General features: G+C 36.5%; 1 protein-coding gene across 1 annotated transcript in view; it reads right to left on the bottom strand.

Moving 5' to 3' along the window:
• The window catches only part of LOC129005886 (tyrosine-protein phosphatase 69D-like), a 94,782-nt gene that overhangs the window by 45,531 nt on the left and 32,683 nt on the right, over positions 1-16,568 (bottom strand). Inside the window, exons 12-18 of the mRNA XM_054434922.1 lie at positions 14,368-14,565; positions 13,915-14,049; positions 8,876-9,162; positions 8,358-8,476; positions 7,240-7,361; positions 1,453-1,585; positions 64-268 (exon numbers count right to left, since the gene is read on the bottom strand). Coding sequence (XP_054290897.1) covers positions 64-268; positions 1,453-1,585; positions 7,240-7,361; positions 8,358-8,476; positions 8,876-9,162; positions 13,915-14,049; positions 14,368-14,565 — 1,199 coding nt within the window. The remainder of the gene's footprint in view (positions 1-63; positions 269-1,452; positions 1,586-7,239; positions 7,362-8,357; positions 8,477-8,875; positions 9,163-13,914; positions 14,050-14,367; positions 14,566-16,568) is intronic.

The raw sequence follows: 16,568 nt of genomic DNA on the forward strand, positions 1-16,568 counted from the left end.
AATCAATGTCCAAAATACACCCTAAAATACTAAATCAGATAGCATAAAACAATCAAGCATTACCTTGAGCACAAATAAACTTTTTTCGTTCTTTGTAACCAATGACAAAATTTGCATTGACATAATCAGATCCGGCAATGCTATCGATCTGTGCCAGTCGCACTCTAGTCTGATCATAGGCTTTGATGTCTGGATACCGGTTCTTGTAGATATTTTCTCGGGCCTCAGAAGCCCGAGTTGTACGGTCAGGAAACCCATCTGGAAGCAGCTAGGACAGAAGAAAAACAAGGAATAACAATAATGAACTAATTGATTAATTGTTGGTAGGCAGTTGATTTAGCTGAGATGTAGTTATATTTTATACCAAAGTGTGTCAATAAATATTACTAAAAAGGGAGAAAAAAAAGAGTTTTCTATTTCTGCATCTATTCTGTTTCTAAGGACATATTCCTGTAACATATTTTTGGAGTTTGTAGATTGAAAACTATAGATATAGAGGGATCAACAGAAAAACAAAAGCATCAACCTTTTAATGGAACACTGTAAAAAAAAAAAAATAAGAGGACAAAGATATAAGTGAAACTTGTTATTTAAAAATTGAAAAAAAACATATCAAAAGTTCTTTCAAAATGTTAAAAATATAGTAGTAAAATAGCACCTTTTGATCATTTAAATTTTAAACACTGCTGTAAATAAGGCAACTGTTTTAATATTTTATTGACACTAGACTTAAAAACCCATAGCCTAACCTAACGTTTCCTATCTGCATATAGAGTAAATTTGTGTTTAGCCGGGTTGCTTGTATTTATCAATCCTTTGTGCAAGATTGGTCAGGTATTGGCTTCCATTTTCTGCATAGAGATTTAGCAACTAACACCAGCTTAAAATTTGTTTAGCGTTCACCATTCAAACATGAATAGCAAAAACAATTTGTGTGAAAATTTATTCTTTTCTAACCAGTGCCTTCTGACATTTCAGTGATAGTAGCCTACCAGTGGCCATCCAAGTGGCAAAGGCAATTAATGTGAAATTTACCTGATCTGCACTATGCAAAAGACCACACTCAGTATAACTGGTAACGTAACTGATTAAGACTGTCTTTCCGATTGCAAAAGGTTGAAATGTAAATTAATATTCATTTTCAAAACTTTGTAAGTAAGCTAAGAAGAAAAAAAATTGCATAACATACAGCTTCAGTTAGCAAAATTTGTTGAAATAACTGCTTTTGTGCGGTACAATTGTCGGTTATTGTGCTACAACTAGTTTAGACCTTTTAAAAAGTCATCTTCAGGTATTGGAATATTGAACATATAATCATCAGAAGTTTGACTTCTACAAAATCTTAAACTAGTTGCATCACAAAAATAACGATTGGATTACGTAGATACAAGAATTTAAACCAATTTTGTTAATCAACATAATCCGGATGATACAATAAAAATGGAGCCTTACCTCAAACTCATGTTGGAATCCGTAGTCAGAGTCTCTGTGTCGCTCCAGATAGGCTGCCGGTAGCTGACTGGCTGGGATGGGAGCCATGTCTGGGGGACTGGACGACACTGGCAAATGACTTCCTCGTAGAGATCTGCACAAGTGCCTGCAAAGTCATGGTTGGCTCCAGTCACAGGACAACACAACATCTACACACTCTAACACTTACCTTCTCACTCTCCTTCACCCTTCTACCCTGCTTCCACATCAACATACAACATTTCCCATGCTACATGCTACTCATGCGTTGTGGATTGTCATCTGTAAAATCTAGGTCTTTGTGTTCTATGTTACATCCTTAACATCCTGTGTTACTTACTTGATTTTAGGGGTGTGCGATGCAGAATATTTGTTTTTTCGATTTGATGCAGCACGGCATGATTTTCTTTCAAAATTATTTACAACAAGTGTTTCTGTAATGGATCGTTTACCTTAAAAAAGGGAAGTAAAAATACCCCCACTGCAGCAAACCTGCAGACTAAGCGAATTTTCATTTGCCTGATTGGATTTACGCTTAAATGTCTCCTTAAAAATATCAAATTTATTTCCTATTTAAATATAATTAGTTTAACAAGTACATAGGTTTGCTGCAACAGGGAGGGTAAAAGTGTTTTTGTTCTTTTTTTTCTTTGATAAATGTTAATTGTTTAGTAAGAAATAAATGCATTTTCCAAATTTGATCAAAATATGATCATAAACGAGCAAATTACAACAGTTTACTTATTTTCCATAAGAATAACATGGGAGTTTTAAATTTATATTTTTTGGAATTTTCTCCGTAACTATTAGGCACATAATAACGCTTCAATAAACTAAATTATTTGTTTTTTAAAGCTCTACAATATGGTTTGGAAAGAAATTGCTAAATTTAATGTTTTTTGGGTCATAATTGGGAAAACCAATTTTTACCCCATAAATCCACATTCCCATACATATTTAATGATGCTGCTTCGCGAACTTGTTTAAATAAATGTATATTTACACGTTTATCCCAATTTTCATCAAAATCGGATAATTTTTCCTCGAGTTATCGTCCTAACGGACATATATATACACATATATATACGACAACATATATATGAACAACATATATATATGAATTTGAACGGATTATGTTTTTGGCCTTTAGGGACCTCAAAACAAAAAAGTAAATCGGTCCCGGGTCCAGGTCTTACCATGAGTACTACGGTAATAGCATATTCCCTATATGGGAAATTCACTAAAATGTACTACTATATATCAATGCAGCACTAAACCAGTTACGTGAATGCATCGCTTCCCAGTGGGAACAAAAACACTCAGTATCTGGAATCTTGCTGGACCTCCAGAAAGCGTTCGACAGCCTTGACAGAACCATCCTAATAAACAAACTAAGACAACTCAACATCAATAACCTGGCTCTTAAATGGATTATCAGCTACTTCTCACATCGAAATCAACAAGTTGAAATTGAATACTAACAAAAATCCTTCAAAATTAAAACAAGATCCACCCTCACAACAACAATACAAGGAATTCCCCAAGGCTGGACCTCTTTTCTTTATTATTTACATAAACTCTTTCCCGGACTTTCTACCCAAAACCATCATAATGTACGCTGACAACACCACCATTTTATCCCCAACTTCACCTCAAAATGAGAACTCAACTACCGAAGAGACCATTAAATATACAAATTAATAGGGATGGACGGGATTTTTTCCTGTGCTTAAAAAAAGACAAACAAAATCAATTTTTGAAGTTTGTGGCCTATCTATAAAAACCAAAAAATGGTTTGGTTACAACAATTTACAAGTGCCTATAGAAACATGTGACTCACCGTGACCGTCGGTATGACTCCGCGGTCATGGCGTCATCGTCGGTATGACTCCGCGGTCACGGGATGATCGTCGGTATTACTCCGCGGTCACGGCGTCATCGTCGGTATGACTCCGCGGTCACGGCGTCATGGTCGGTATGACTCCGCGGTCACGGCGTGACCGTCGGTATGACTCCGCGGTCATGGCGTCATCGTCGGTATGACTCCGCGGTCACGGGATGATCGTCGGTATGACTCCGCGGTCACGGCGTCATCGTCGGTATGACTCCGCGGTCACGGGATGATCGTCGGTATGACTCCGCGGTCGTGGCGTCATCGTCGGTATGACTCCGCGGTCACGGCGTGACCGTCGGTATGACTCCGCGGTCATGGCATCATCGTCGGTATGACTCCATGGTCACGGCGTGATCGTCGGTATGACTCCGTGGTCACGGCGTGATCGTCGGTATGACTCCGCGGTCACGGCGTGATCGTCGGTATGACTCCGCGGTCACGGCGCGATCGTCGGTGTGACTAGCGATCACGGCATGATCGTCGGTATGACTCCGCGGTCTAGGCGGGATCTTTGGTTTGACTCCGCGGTCACGGCACGATCGTCGAAATGACTTCGCCTCCTGCGTTCGCGGAACATCTCTCGTGATAGCGGTGTTATCGTCACTCGCGAAGCGGCAAAATCGCAGACGATCGGACCAATTCCCGTCCCGAAAAGTTCCCGAATCAAATGTAATTCCGTCCCAAAAATCAGGAATATTTTTTTCCCGAAAATTTCCTGAAATTTCAGGACCCGTCCATCCCTACAAATTAACAAATCCAAAACAATCAAAGTAATTTTCTCAACAACCAACTGAACCAACCCTCCACCATCTGCCAACCCAAACAAATCAGGACCCATAGCCTCAGTCACAACAACTAAAAAACAAACTATCATCATCTCTTAACAAAATTGCCTACTTCGCCCTTTCTGAATGCCATATCAGGCTTGGCATCATCGCATGGGGATCTGCCTAAAATACACGAATAAAAAAGCTAATATTACTCCAAGAAAAAGCTATAAGGACGATAGAATGCCTTCAACCATCAACAGACTTCAAACCCTACTTTATTATTTATTTCCAACCAGATCCTAACCATCACATCCATATACATCCTGGAAACCACCAAAATTCTCAAACTAAACCCCCCAAAAATCAGAGGAGACTGCCATAAATATAAATTCAGAAACACAGATCTAAATTTCGATATTCAACAACACAGGCTAACTAAAACTAGTAAAATCCCCGAATTGCTGGATCAAAACATTTTAATGTTCTCTCTGAACACATTAAACAAAAAGCCAACACAAAAAAAATTAATAGGATACCTGATTGAAAGACCCTACTACACCCTAAACGATTTCTTCGACGACCACAAACGTCTAAACAAATAAACTCACACACTCACACACACACGCACACAAAACTACCTCAAGAATTGACAATTCCCTGGTCTTCAAGACTACGGAGAAGAGGAGCCTATGTGTATGTATGTGTATATATGTATGTTATTTATTTTTACCTAAAAATAATAATAATACATCCAAAGGTCTGACTTATTGATACAGACATTTTTTTTTCATTTCCTGTTGGCAGGACATTTGCGCGCCAGTTGTCTGAGTCTGACTAACCGTCTGTCTCTCTCTCTCTCTGTCTGACATCTTGAAATGTAGAGAGAGAACAGCTGAAGCTAAACAAAGGCACCATAGCTTTTTGAACTAACAGTTCTAAGTTGGCTACTAAAGCTGTTAGCTGTGATTACAAAACTAAAAGCTATAAAATAAATAAATGATAATAAAATATTCATCCCTGTCGGGTGTCGGTATCGAAATCGACTTTTGTCAATCGATTCTTAATACCGATACCAATTTCCAAGTATGGGTGGAATCGATAATCGACACATCCCTATCTAAAACTAATTTTAGAAGCATAAATTAGGTTTATATGCATCGGGACGTAATTGATGCATCAGGTTTTCCGATCGGGATTTAGATGCATGCTGAATCCAATCGCGATTTGATGCAACAAATCTAAACGAATCAAAATGTTGATGCAGTTTCGATGCAACGCACACCCCTATTTGTACTCCAAACATTAGTAGAACTATTTCAACGGATGAATGAAAACTTTTGGACAAGATTGAATAGGTCCATATCAAGTTCAATAGTATAATGGTGTATGTTTTTAGTTTTAATCATTACATGTAGTTCTCTTAAAATATATCTGACTAATTTGATTATTTTTACATCGAAGGAATATTCTGCAAACATAAACAAAAATGTTTATTTCATGCAAGCCAAAATATTGTTTTTCTTTTTATAAAAGGCTAATACAATGTTTTTTTTAGTTTAGTACCGGTATGTTACTTCTGCCAGTGTGAAAGCAACACTAACTGTAAATATACCCTACTATATTATTTTATCAGGCTAATGAATTCATTTAGTTGTCATACTAATTATGAATATTGATTTATTAGATTTATATTTGTTATTGTCTGTACAAAATTGGTTTTTAAAAGTTTTATTTATCAGTTTTTGAGTAAAAACTTGCAGTTCAGTGACGTGTGCCGGCCGGCCAAATATGTTAAATGTTCACAGTGTTATGTATGTGTGTTAAATGTCTTTAAGAAATTTTGACGACATTCAATGAATAGAATATTTTAACGTTCTGTTTTGAAAATGACTACTTTGTAGTCGAAACCAGTCAACGGACGTTCGACTGAGGATTTGTGGACGTCAAGGTACGTAACCTGTTATAATAAACACTTTTGTTATGCCATAGAAAAATACCAACAAATTTCAGATGTTATAATGTTTTAGACCATTTCTATGAGAGTAAAATTGAATACAAAAGCTTAATATAAAAGCTACTTAAATTTCCAGACTAAACATTTGCATCATGCATCCATGCATTACACAAAACACTGTATGTATATGAAAGTGAAAAAAATTTTATACCATGAAGAAAATGCAATCAAATACAAACACATGAACATTGACAATAATAATACAAACAATAAAATTTGTCTTCAAACAAGAATATTTCATTAGCAATATACAACAATCCTATGATGCAGAGACATTGTTTATGTGTTTACATTTTTAACATGAACCTGTGAAAAGACTGTAAACATTTATAAGATGGATATAATTTATAACAAAATAGCAAATCTGTAGCTTTGGTTTGAGTTGTTCAATGTGGGGTTTACCAAGGAAGAGAGTGTATTAGAATTACAACCTCATTGTCCCCCCCCCCCTCTCCTCCTCACCGATATAGTTACTGGTTAGTTGCATTTTACAGATATGATGGGAGCTGGGGAGAGGCTCTAAAACCCATTTTTTACCAAATACCCTCTCTTCATTAAGAGGTGTTGGGGACTTGTCAGAAACTGCTGTGCTTCTATATCATGCTTAGAGATTTTGTACAACTAAGCCCCAAACACTGCAAAATTTTAAATTGTTTCATGCAATCGTTGAGTTCAAAGTTGTTGTAGATCTTTTTAATGAACTAAATCTAGTTTGTTGGGACTGTAACTATAATTTCAAATATGGTTGAATGGTTCTAATTTAAAAAATAAGGTATTAAAGGAGAAAATTGTTTTAAATGATTTAGCCGCCTCCAACAGCATTCATACATTATGCATCTACAGCAAATTGTTATTTAATATGAAATGTAGTAAAGTAAAATTTAATTTCACAGGTGGCTCTTTTAGATGTGCTACCCTTTTATTCCAATCTTTAGAGCTATACAAGTGTGCTCACAAAATATTTTGTAGATAAATCATTTTACAGTTGGCAAACTAAAAACAAATTTAGCAATTCAATATTTGAATGATTATGTCAACATGGCACATGATGCCTCAGGCAGAGTATGCATGAGCTAAAGAAAATGACTTGCCTGAGAGAGTTGCGGAGAGATATTTCTACACCTTGAGCCTCAGCAACCTGTTTGGTGTATCTCTGCAGCAAACACAGTGACACTAGCAGGATCAGGACAATGAGAATCAGCACAATCATCACCTGCATAGACAGACATCAGTGATGTATGATGTGTGATGTGTGAGAATAAATGCAACAATTCACTAAAGCAATAACGTGGGCGATATTTGCAATTTTCTATGGATTATTCAGTGGTTAAGTTATGCTGATGTTTACTATACTATTCCTTTTCTTAGGAACATAAACAGGGTAAAGCAGAGAAACTGCACACTTTTGAAAAACCACAAATAATTTATTTTGAAAAAAAAGATGATTGTTTCAACATAAATCTTGAGTACACAAGTGGAAATTAATGTTTCACCTTAAAATAGTTATTTTAAATATAGTGTCAGTAAAATGGCGTCCTTGGTTTTGCACACATTATTGAATTCTGAGATGAAACCCACCCGTGATGTTTTTTAGCATCTGCAAAACGTCTGCAATTGTTTTGTAGCGTTTTGTCGTGCTAGCGGTAACTTCAAAGTTATTCACCCAAAAGAGGATATTTTCCTTGATGGCAGGGGAGCCCATGGTGGTAGAATTAACTCAAAACAAAAAGTGCGCGGAGCACAAAATACACATCCTCGTTTTTGTAATATGCCTTTACAGCTCAAGTTTAACGCTTCATGGCTACTGAAATTTCCACTAGTCTTGACGCTTAAGGTAATTTCCCCTGTACACTCATACTCCCCACCCTTGTCAGCTGGAGTCGGAATTGTGCCATTTAACTGCCTTATCCTGTACAAATAATTTTTAAATAAATTTTCAGTTAACACATAGGCAGTAAGGATAAGTAACAAGTAGCAAAACGCCTGATTTGAGCTGAGGTGCAACTCACAAAGAATTGATCCATTTTCAATTTCATGTGAGCTGTCTCCTCTTTATTTTAGGTGGGCCTCTTCCACCGAGCCCTACCACGGACAGGTAAATTCCTAACGAGATGCACAGACAGGCTAATACTCCATAATCTACGATGCTACCTTAGACCACTCGGCCATTGTACAGACCTACAGCACTGTAGCACTGTGATGAGTATACCTCTAGTATGATGGTGAGAAACTGAGAGGACTCTGCAGCATGCAACACTTGTGGTCCAGGCTGAAGGGTTTCAAAATAGCTTGTATAAGCTGGGATTAGCACTTGCTCTCCTCCAAATACTAGGAAAACAAAGATTTAATAAATAAAATTTAAATATGGGCAATATTTAGTTAGTTTTCAGTTAGAACAGAATTTATATATAATTTTAGAGTATACAGTATATTACAAAGTGTCATGACTATTACATTGGAATGTTTTAACTTATATAATTTACAATTCTTTTCAACGCTAAGCAACACTAAAAATAATAACTTTGTATAATAAATATAATAAATAATAACTTTAACTTTGGCCGGCGAGTTATTTCAAATGTACATGTGTATAACACTAAGACTCTCTTAAATGCGGGTGTTGAATTCTGAATATTAAAAATAGAATCTTCATATACAGCCTTTAAAAACTCAAATGGTCAATGACTTATTTTAATTACTATCACAAATTTTTAAAAAAGTTCTTACCAATGACTTCTACAAAACCAGTGTAGTTGCTGTTGGTGTCGAGTTGGCCATCGTATAGTTGGGCGTAGACATCAAATGAGGGGGCAGGAGTAGGGGTAGTGAGGGATCTACGCTGTTTGAGAGAGGGTATTTCCGCAAGAACCTGGAGAGTAGTGGTGGTTGGGGGAGTGACTGTGGTGGTGGCAGGACGAGGTCTAAGCCCCACACATTGTCTACAAGTGGAACTGTTGGAGGGGGAAGCCACAGTGTGACCGTCACCCAGGAATATGTCATTGATCAGGGCATCGCTGTAAAATAAATACATAGAGTTATAAATATGAATGCAAACACAGTAATAAACAAAAATTATCACACACTGTAAGTGTATAACCAATATCTTAAAACATTTCTTCATATTCAGTTTAGTTAAGATAACAATTGATGAGCTACTGCAGATTACAAATCAAAGCCAGGTAAATACAACTATCAAACAAGAGAACACAGTGGAATGACCTTACTTCAATAGGACCAAAATCTACTGTCATCTAACAAGCACTGGAGTAGAATCCTCAAGGTAACAGAATACGTACAACTAAGGACTACGTACAACTAAGGACAACTTGGAGAGGATCAGTAGACAAAGAGAAACTACAAGAGGGCAAAAGTTGGAAGCAGATAGCACAACTGGCACAGTACCGTGTATGGAGTAAAAAACCATATACAGTAGAACCATATGGTAGCTTTCACGAAAAAAGAGCTACATAACAATTTGACCAGTCTATTTTGTAACAAAAATTAAAGATTGCTGTTACAAATTTTAGCAATACACAACAAAAAAGGAAGGTTACCACTACCAGTTGAAAGGCCGGTTAAGGGGTGTCTACAGTGGATACGACATGGAATGTTATGACTTATCCATATATTATCTTAGGGGTGTGCGAATAGTGATTTTCAACCTCGAGCCGAGCCGAGCCGAGCTTTTTAAAAAATTTTCGAGCTCGAGCTTTTTCGAGCCGAGCTTTTCCTAGCGTCACCTTATCTAAGTTATTAAACTTTTTTTTCTTAAAAAAGTGCATAATAATAATAATGTTCTGTCAATTTTTAAATAAACACAATGTTATTTTAATATGTTTAAAAACTTTGAGAATTGTCAAGACATCAAATAGTAGATAATCACGATAAGAACTGAACTGAACTAAATTAAGATGCAAGAAATAAAAGGATATCGATTGAAGGCCTGACGAGATATGCAGTGCAGACTGAGACAATCAGATTGTCTTTCATAACAGTAACGTTCTGTTATTTAATGGCAAATAAATATTCTTGATTCTTCTTGATTCTTGAACAGAACAGCATCGCGACATTGAATGACGACAAAACAACTAGCAACTCGATTACATAATGTATATTGTAACTACTATGAATATTTAATTCTATTTTGTATAAATAAATACAAAATAAATTTTAAAACACGTGATTATTCTTTTTGTTTTCCATGCACAAAATATTTTTGTTTTATGAATCGTATTAATCAAAAAAAGAACATGGTTGGTTTGGATCCAAAAAGGTGGAGAGACAAGTAAAAAGTAAACTTATATATTAAAAAAGATATAATTGACATAGAGGAAATAGACCAAAACACTAAAATTAATAGAATAACACACAAAGTAAACAAGAAATGAAATAAAGTACACAATGATTTAATACTGTCACTCAATTTTGTTATCTAGAAGGGTCAGGGAACTAATCAATAAATAGCCAAAACCAGTTTCCTCCCCTTCACACAGTCTCACCGCCCCCCTCCCCCCCTAAGCCGGGAGGCCCAACACTGTACTTTGTCCTTGAAACACCCTTGCATCTAAAACAATAAACCCTTACACCCGTGTTGCTGTTTTGACAACAGGTTTATGAATGCGATCACTATTTTTAATTTTCCAGAATTAACTATTTCTATTAATTAACGACTTTATAACTGTGTAAAAGGTGTGTATCCCTGAATTTATAAATTGCATTCTACACTTATTCACTGCCAAACATTATTCAGTAGAACCTTGATGAACTGAGAATTACACTAGCATACATAACTTCATTACCCCAAGTATAATACCAAGATAATTTTTATAATTCTATTTGAATCATATAATCTTAGTTTGTTAAAAATGGATTGTATGTTTATCAATAATTGCAGTCCATTATTGTTAAGCAGTATGGTCCCAAATTATTGTTTTTGATTTTGAAACATCACAGTTCATTTGACAAAATTATAGTTGAAGCAGCCAAATGTCAAGTCGCTTGTGCAATAGTTTGTTTACAAGCTTTCTCCAGACCACGGGGGAGGGGAGGGTCTGATAAGCCGGTGCCGCTCGGCTGCACTCAGTGGGGAACCCAATACCACAAATCAATCTTTTAAATTAATACAAATATTTGGTAATAATTGTTTTATTAATATTCACCTTGAAATTTCAATAAATTTGGTGTAAAATTTGACAAAAATCGGCCATTTTGACCGATTATTAATACAGTACCAAATACCAATAAAGTAGTACATTCATTGGTAATTAAATAATAGGTAAAAATTAACCGATTTTCGTCAAGTTTTACCCCCCTGCTGTGCGTTATGTCACAAAAGCTGATAACGACATGGGTGATTAGTAACCATGGCAACTTGTTGAATGCGTGATGAAGGGAAACCCAAGAAATAGAAGAACAAAGAGAAAGAATAACGTGTTATCTTTATACCTTTTTTACAATTTCCGTTATTGTTATCTGTATGTAAGATTTTATGATTTTGTTTTATAGATTTATAAAATAATTCTTTTTAACTACGGGAATATCAATTTATAATTTATCAACGTGCTTCTCTTCCGAAACAGCAATACCGGATGCATAATAAAGGTCGATGACCTAAAATATCACGATTGTGCAATATTGTATTTTGATGTTGAAATTAAAATCACGACAAAAGTTTGTATATATCCATGGTCCCTATAGTTTAATCATTTAATATGTACACAATCAATGCTAAATAATCGTGGTTAGTTCTAACTTTATTTTTTATTATTCAAAGTTTCTACACAGTAAGACAATCCAAAGTCAACCCGGGCAATGAATACCTAAAACACGACGTATCTTGTCCTGTGATTGGAATACCACTCGCCGGCCAGTCCTTTAGGTTTAGGGAAGTAGTGCAAGTCTATATATAGCTTCAAGGTCTTACCCACCCCTTCCCCCTCCGGTCCTACTTGACTCACTATACCCGCGCTCCTTTCAAGGTCATTGCCCAACCCCTCCCACCCTTCTATTGTGTTGCCTTTCTATTGTTTCTATTCTGACTTTTTTTGGGAAACATTAAATCTATTGTTTACGTAACTTCACAGTAGTAGGCTAGATTTTTCTACTTTGAATTTGAAACAGTACTGTAAAAAAACTATTACGCAGCGCCCCTAGTATCAGGAGGGAGACAAGCACGAGTTGACTTTCATTTGACCATGGTAGTTCTTTTCTGCTTTATGTCTGTTCGTTCCAGACGAATCTAATCGTAAAGCAAAACAGCCGATAACGACTAAACTAGTTATCAGTATTGCATCATACAAGGCTTCTTTGCCGTTTGCTGTTAGGTCGTTGGAAACGTATTGCTGTAATTTTGTCCTGGGAAACTAATGGTGGCTATGGAGATTTAGTTTTTTGTTCAAAACGTCAAAATATATTGTCTATCCGAAAAGCCGGATATATAACGGATAGTGTCGGATATCGAATTTGGGCCCGGTTACCCGATTTTTCAGATATCCGCACACCCCTACTTTTAAACAAAATAAAATAGGTACAAAATTGAGTTACCAGTCAAACTTTATAAACAAACATTTTATTCTATAAAATATAGATGGTAAATAGGGGTTGGTTTAAAGGGAATAAAATACAAAACGGATTAATTAATTATTTTGATAAACATTAGAAAGGTTATGGGTTTGATTGAACTAAAATAACCGCAGGGAATCTTATAAGTAGAAAAGTCGTCAACCACAATCTGTTTAATCAGTACACTGTTAGAGAGAGAGAGAGAGAGAGAAAGAGAGATAGCAGATAGGGGCGTTTGATAAGGAATCTGAAAAAGTAAACAAACAAGGAACAAGGCATGACGATACTCGTTTACAGCCTTATTGTGTCGCCCACTACATTTGCACACGTGACCACTTTTAGTTTCTTCCTTATCTTCCATCGGTCCCAAAATAGAATTCCTGAAATAGTTTGTTGGTATAATCTCCCCTCCCACACAAGGCGCAGTGCTCAGTGCGCACTGTAGGTTGCCACGGCAACCATGTGTCGTCATAGCGACGAGCCAATCACGCACTCGCACTGCGTTGTGTATTACGATACGAATAGCTGTGTTAGAAAGACAACGCGATAGGATAGGTGGTAGATTGTCTCTTTACTACTGTATCTCCTCAAAATTACGATCGATAATCATTGCGTCTTGACTGAGCTGAGGTTCGTGTTCGTGCTTATCAAACCTCAAATGCATGAACAACGTAGAATTGTGATAACATTGTTTTCAATTACGACCCAAATTAAGTGTTTTTTTAGTTTTGACTTAGTATTAAAAGCTCGGCTCGAACTTCGAGCTTTTTCAAAATGCCTCGAGCCGAGCCGAATAATGAAAAGCTCGACCAAAAAGCTCGAAGATTCGAGTACTCGCACACCCCTAATTATCATAATATCAAAATCATATATTATCATATATTATCAAAATATGGTGTTCAACTTTTCCATCCATTGTGTTTTGTACTTTTAAAAAGTTAACAATTATTACAGGTAACATATTTACCATAGTATATTTATGATGGTAGTTGATTACTATTTAACCTCTAACATATTTTCAACTATTCTTTAAAATGTTATGTCATATTTCACCACTTTTTTGTCAGTGTTAGTTAGGTCTTTTTGGTAAAGGACTGAAGGATCTATAGCTTTTTGAGTGTTTCCTTTAAAAATCCTTTAATTCTACTAGCCTTTGGTTCGATGAAAGAATAATGTCAGCAAGGATTTCTCTAAGATAGAATTACCTCTCGAACATATCAGCCAGGTAGGTTCCTCCGTGTTTGCCGTAGTGGACCTCTTGGTAACTGAGCACATTAGAGTCCTGAGGAGGAGGTAGGTCTGCTACACTCTGGTGGAGCTCCAACTTTGTCACAAACACTCTGCAAACATAACGTTTACTCTTTCAGAAACAAGAATTTGAACAAAATTTTTATTCCAGGAAAGCCATTTACACCTTGTAGCCGTAGGAACAATAAGTGTGTCAAATTCAAATTAAAGAGTAAAACATAATACTGAACGTTAAAAAATATTTCAAAAATAATTTGGTTACAAATTAAGTTAGTTTATGTGCCTTGAGTTGCCACTCATTTAACAAAGTATTAATTTAATTCGGTCATTTAATTTTAAAAAGTGATCATCTTAAAGCCAAAATCAAATGCTGAGGAATAATTTTTAAGAAAAACGATAGTGATCTTTACCGGAAACAGCAGATTCGTCCATTTCTCTCCGACACCTTGGGCATAAACAACTTGACCATCCAACGTCCTTGCTCCTCCACTTTGCCCCAGCTGATGGTTCGTAGCTTCTCTTTGTCAGGAGTGGTGGGAGGCATCTGGCAGTGCTGCTCTGCCTTCTTACCCCCACCTCTACTGCGTGTCACCCCCGCCACCTTTACTCTGCAGACATATAGTAACACTCAGTATGTAAAGTAGCACACTTGCAAAATTAAGCTTTTACCTATACAAACATAATTCATATTTTTAGACTCTTAGCTGTTTTTTTAAGGTTGGCAGCCTCTTTTAACCTTGCATTTGCCCGTCCACATAGGCTATGAGCCTGTGTGTGGAACGTACCCAGCAAAGCAAGGGGTGAGCCAGTACAGTACACGGGTGAACTGTACTGGTAAAAAGCAGCGGCAGTGATCAGGATCTGAACCCACGACTTCACTGCCTTGACCTTTTGACTTTAGTCAGTGACACTACCGACTGAGTCACCGACTCACCAAATGCTGAATACACAAGCACCGAACATTGTGACAATATACTGTGATAATGTGTGTGATAATGCTGGTCCAGACATGATTTACCACAAATTGTGCCCTGTAGGCCTACAGTTGGACTTTTTTTAGCTAGAAGCAGTTAAGCTATCTTTAACTAGACTACACGGCCGCGGGAGATAATCAGAATTTTGCCGCGATCGTGGAAGACCTCCCGTCAAAAGACCCCGGATTACTGGAGTGCCGGAGTGGTGCAGTGCCGGATTAGAGAGGGTCTACTGTAGCCAATGGGAAAAATCCAGCCTAATGGTATATTTTTGTCTAAAACACCCAGATTGACTGGACTATTAGGGATGGTCTACTATGGATACTACGAGTTTAAAATGTTCGAGAAATTTTAGAGATTATAAAATCTTGTTCGTTCGAGACTTTTTCATGACGAGATTATTAAAAAAAAATACCCCCGCTGCAGCACACCTGCCGACTAAGCGAATTTCCATTTGTCTGAGTTGATTTTTAATTAAACCTATTTAAATAACATTAGGTTGAACGTGTACCTAGGTTTGCTGCTACAAGGAAACTAATAAAGTGTATTTTTTAGTAAAATATTAATAGCTTAGTATAAAATAAATTAATAGCCAAGTTTGGTCAAAATATATGCATAAACAAGCAAACTACAACATTTTACAATATTCTCCATAAGAAAAACATGGGAATTTTAAATTTATAGTTTTTTGAATTTTCTCCGTTACCGATAGGTAACTGTAAAAAAACACTTTGATATACTAAATTGCTTGTTTTTTTTTAAGCTCTTTAAAAGGGTCTAGAGAGAAATTGGGAAATTTTGTGTTTTGAGGGTCAAAAATGAGAAAAACCAATTTTTACCCCACAGGGTGTCCACAGAATATTTGTCATTTATTTCCATGACTTTCCATGACTATCCATGACCATTTACCATGGATTTCCATAACTCACGAACTTTACTCAAATTATAATATAACATACACACACGAATAAAACTGCCTAGATTTCGCAGAAACTACTGAAATATGTATTAACAAATAACAATGTAGTACAATGGTACAACAATGAAATAATACAAACTCAAAACTCATAAACTAATACAACTGTAATAAATTGAATCGTCGAACATTTGTGAAAAATCCTGAAAAATGCTACAGTAGTCGGAGTTACGGCCGACTAGAGCATTGAATAGTCCCCTAAAATCATCCGTCATTGGGAATTTCCATGACTTTCCATGACCTTTTGCCTATTTCCATGACTTTCAATGACCAGAATTTTTTTCCATGACTTTCCATGACTATCCCTGATTTTCCAGAATGTGGACACCCTGAACCCCGTTCCCATGGTCCGATCATACTGGTTCGCGAACTTATTTAAGTTTATCCCGCCTTACACCTTTAAGCCAAATTTCATCAAAATCGGACAAAAATTACTCAAGTTATCGCGTTCACGGACGTATATATATCTATATATATAAAAGGCAAAGCCCTCACTGACTGACTGACTGACTGACTGACTGACTGACTCACTCACTCACTCATCACTAATTCTCCCACTTCCCACTTACCTAAGAGGCTGAAATTTGGTACACTGATTCTTTAGGCATTAAATAGGAAAACTAAGTGGTTTTTATTCTGATCGGACTCTCGGGCTCCGCCC

Source organism: Macrosteles quadrilineatus, unplaced genomic scaffold (assembly GCF_028750875.1).
Source record: "Macrosteles quadrilineatus isolate MER2022 unplaced genomic scaffold, UCM_ALF_1.0 Scaffold_41__1_contigs__length_1036756, whole genome shotgun sequence".
Lineage (NCBI taxonomy): Eukaryota > Metazoa > Arthropoda > Insecta > Hemiptera > Cicadellidae > Macrosteles > Macrosteles quadrilineatus.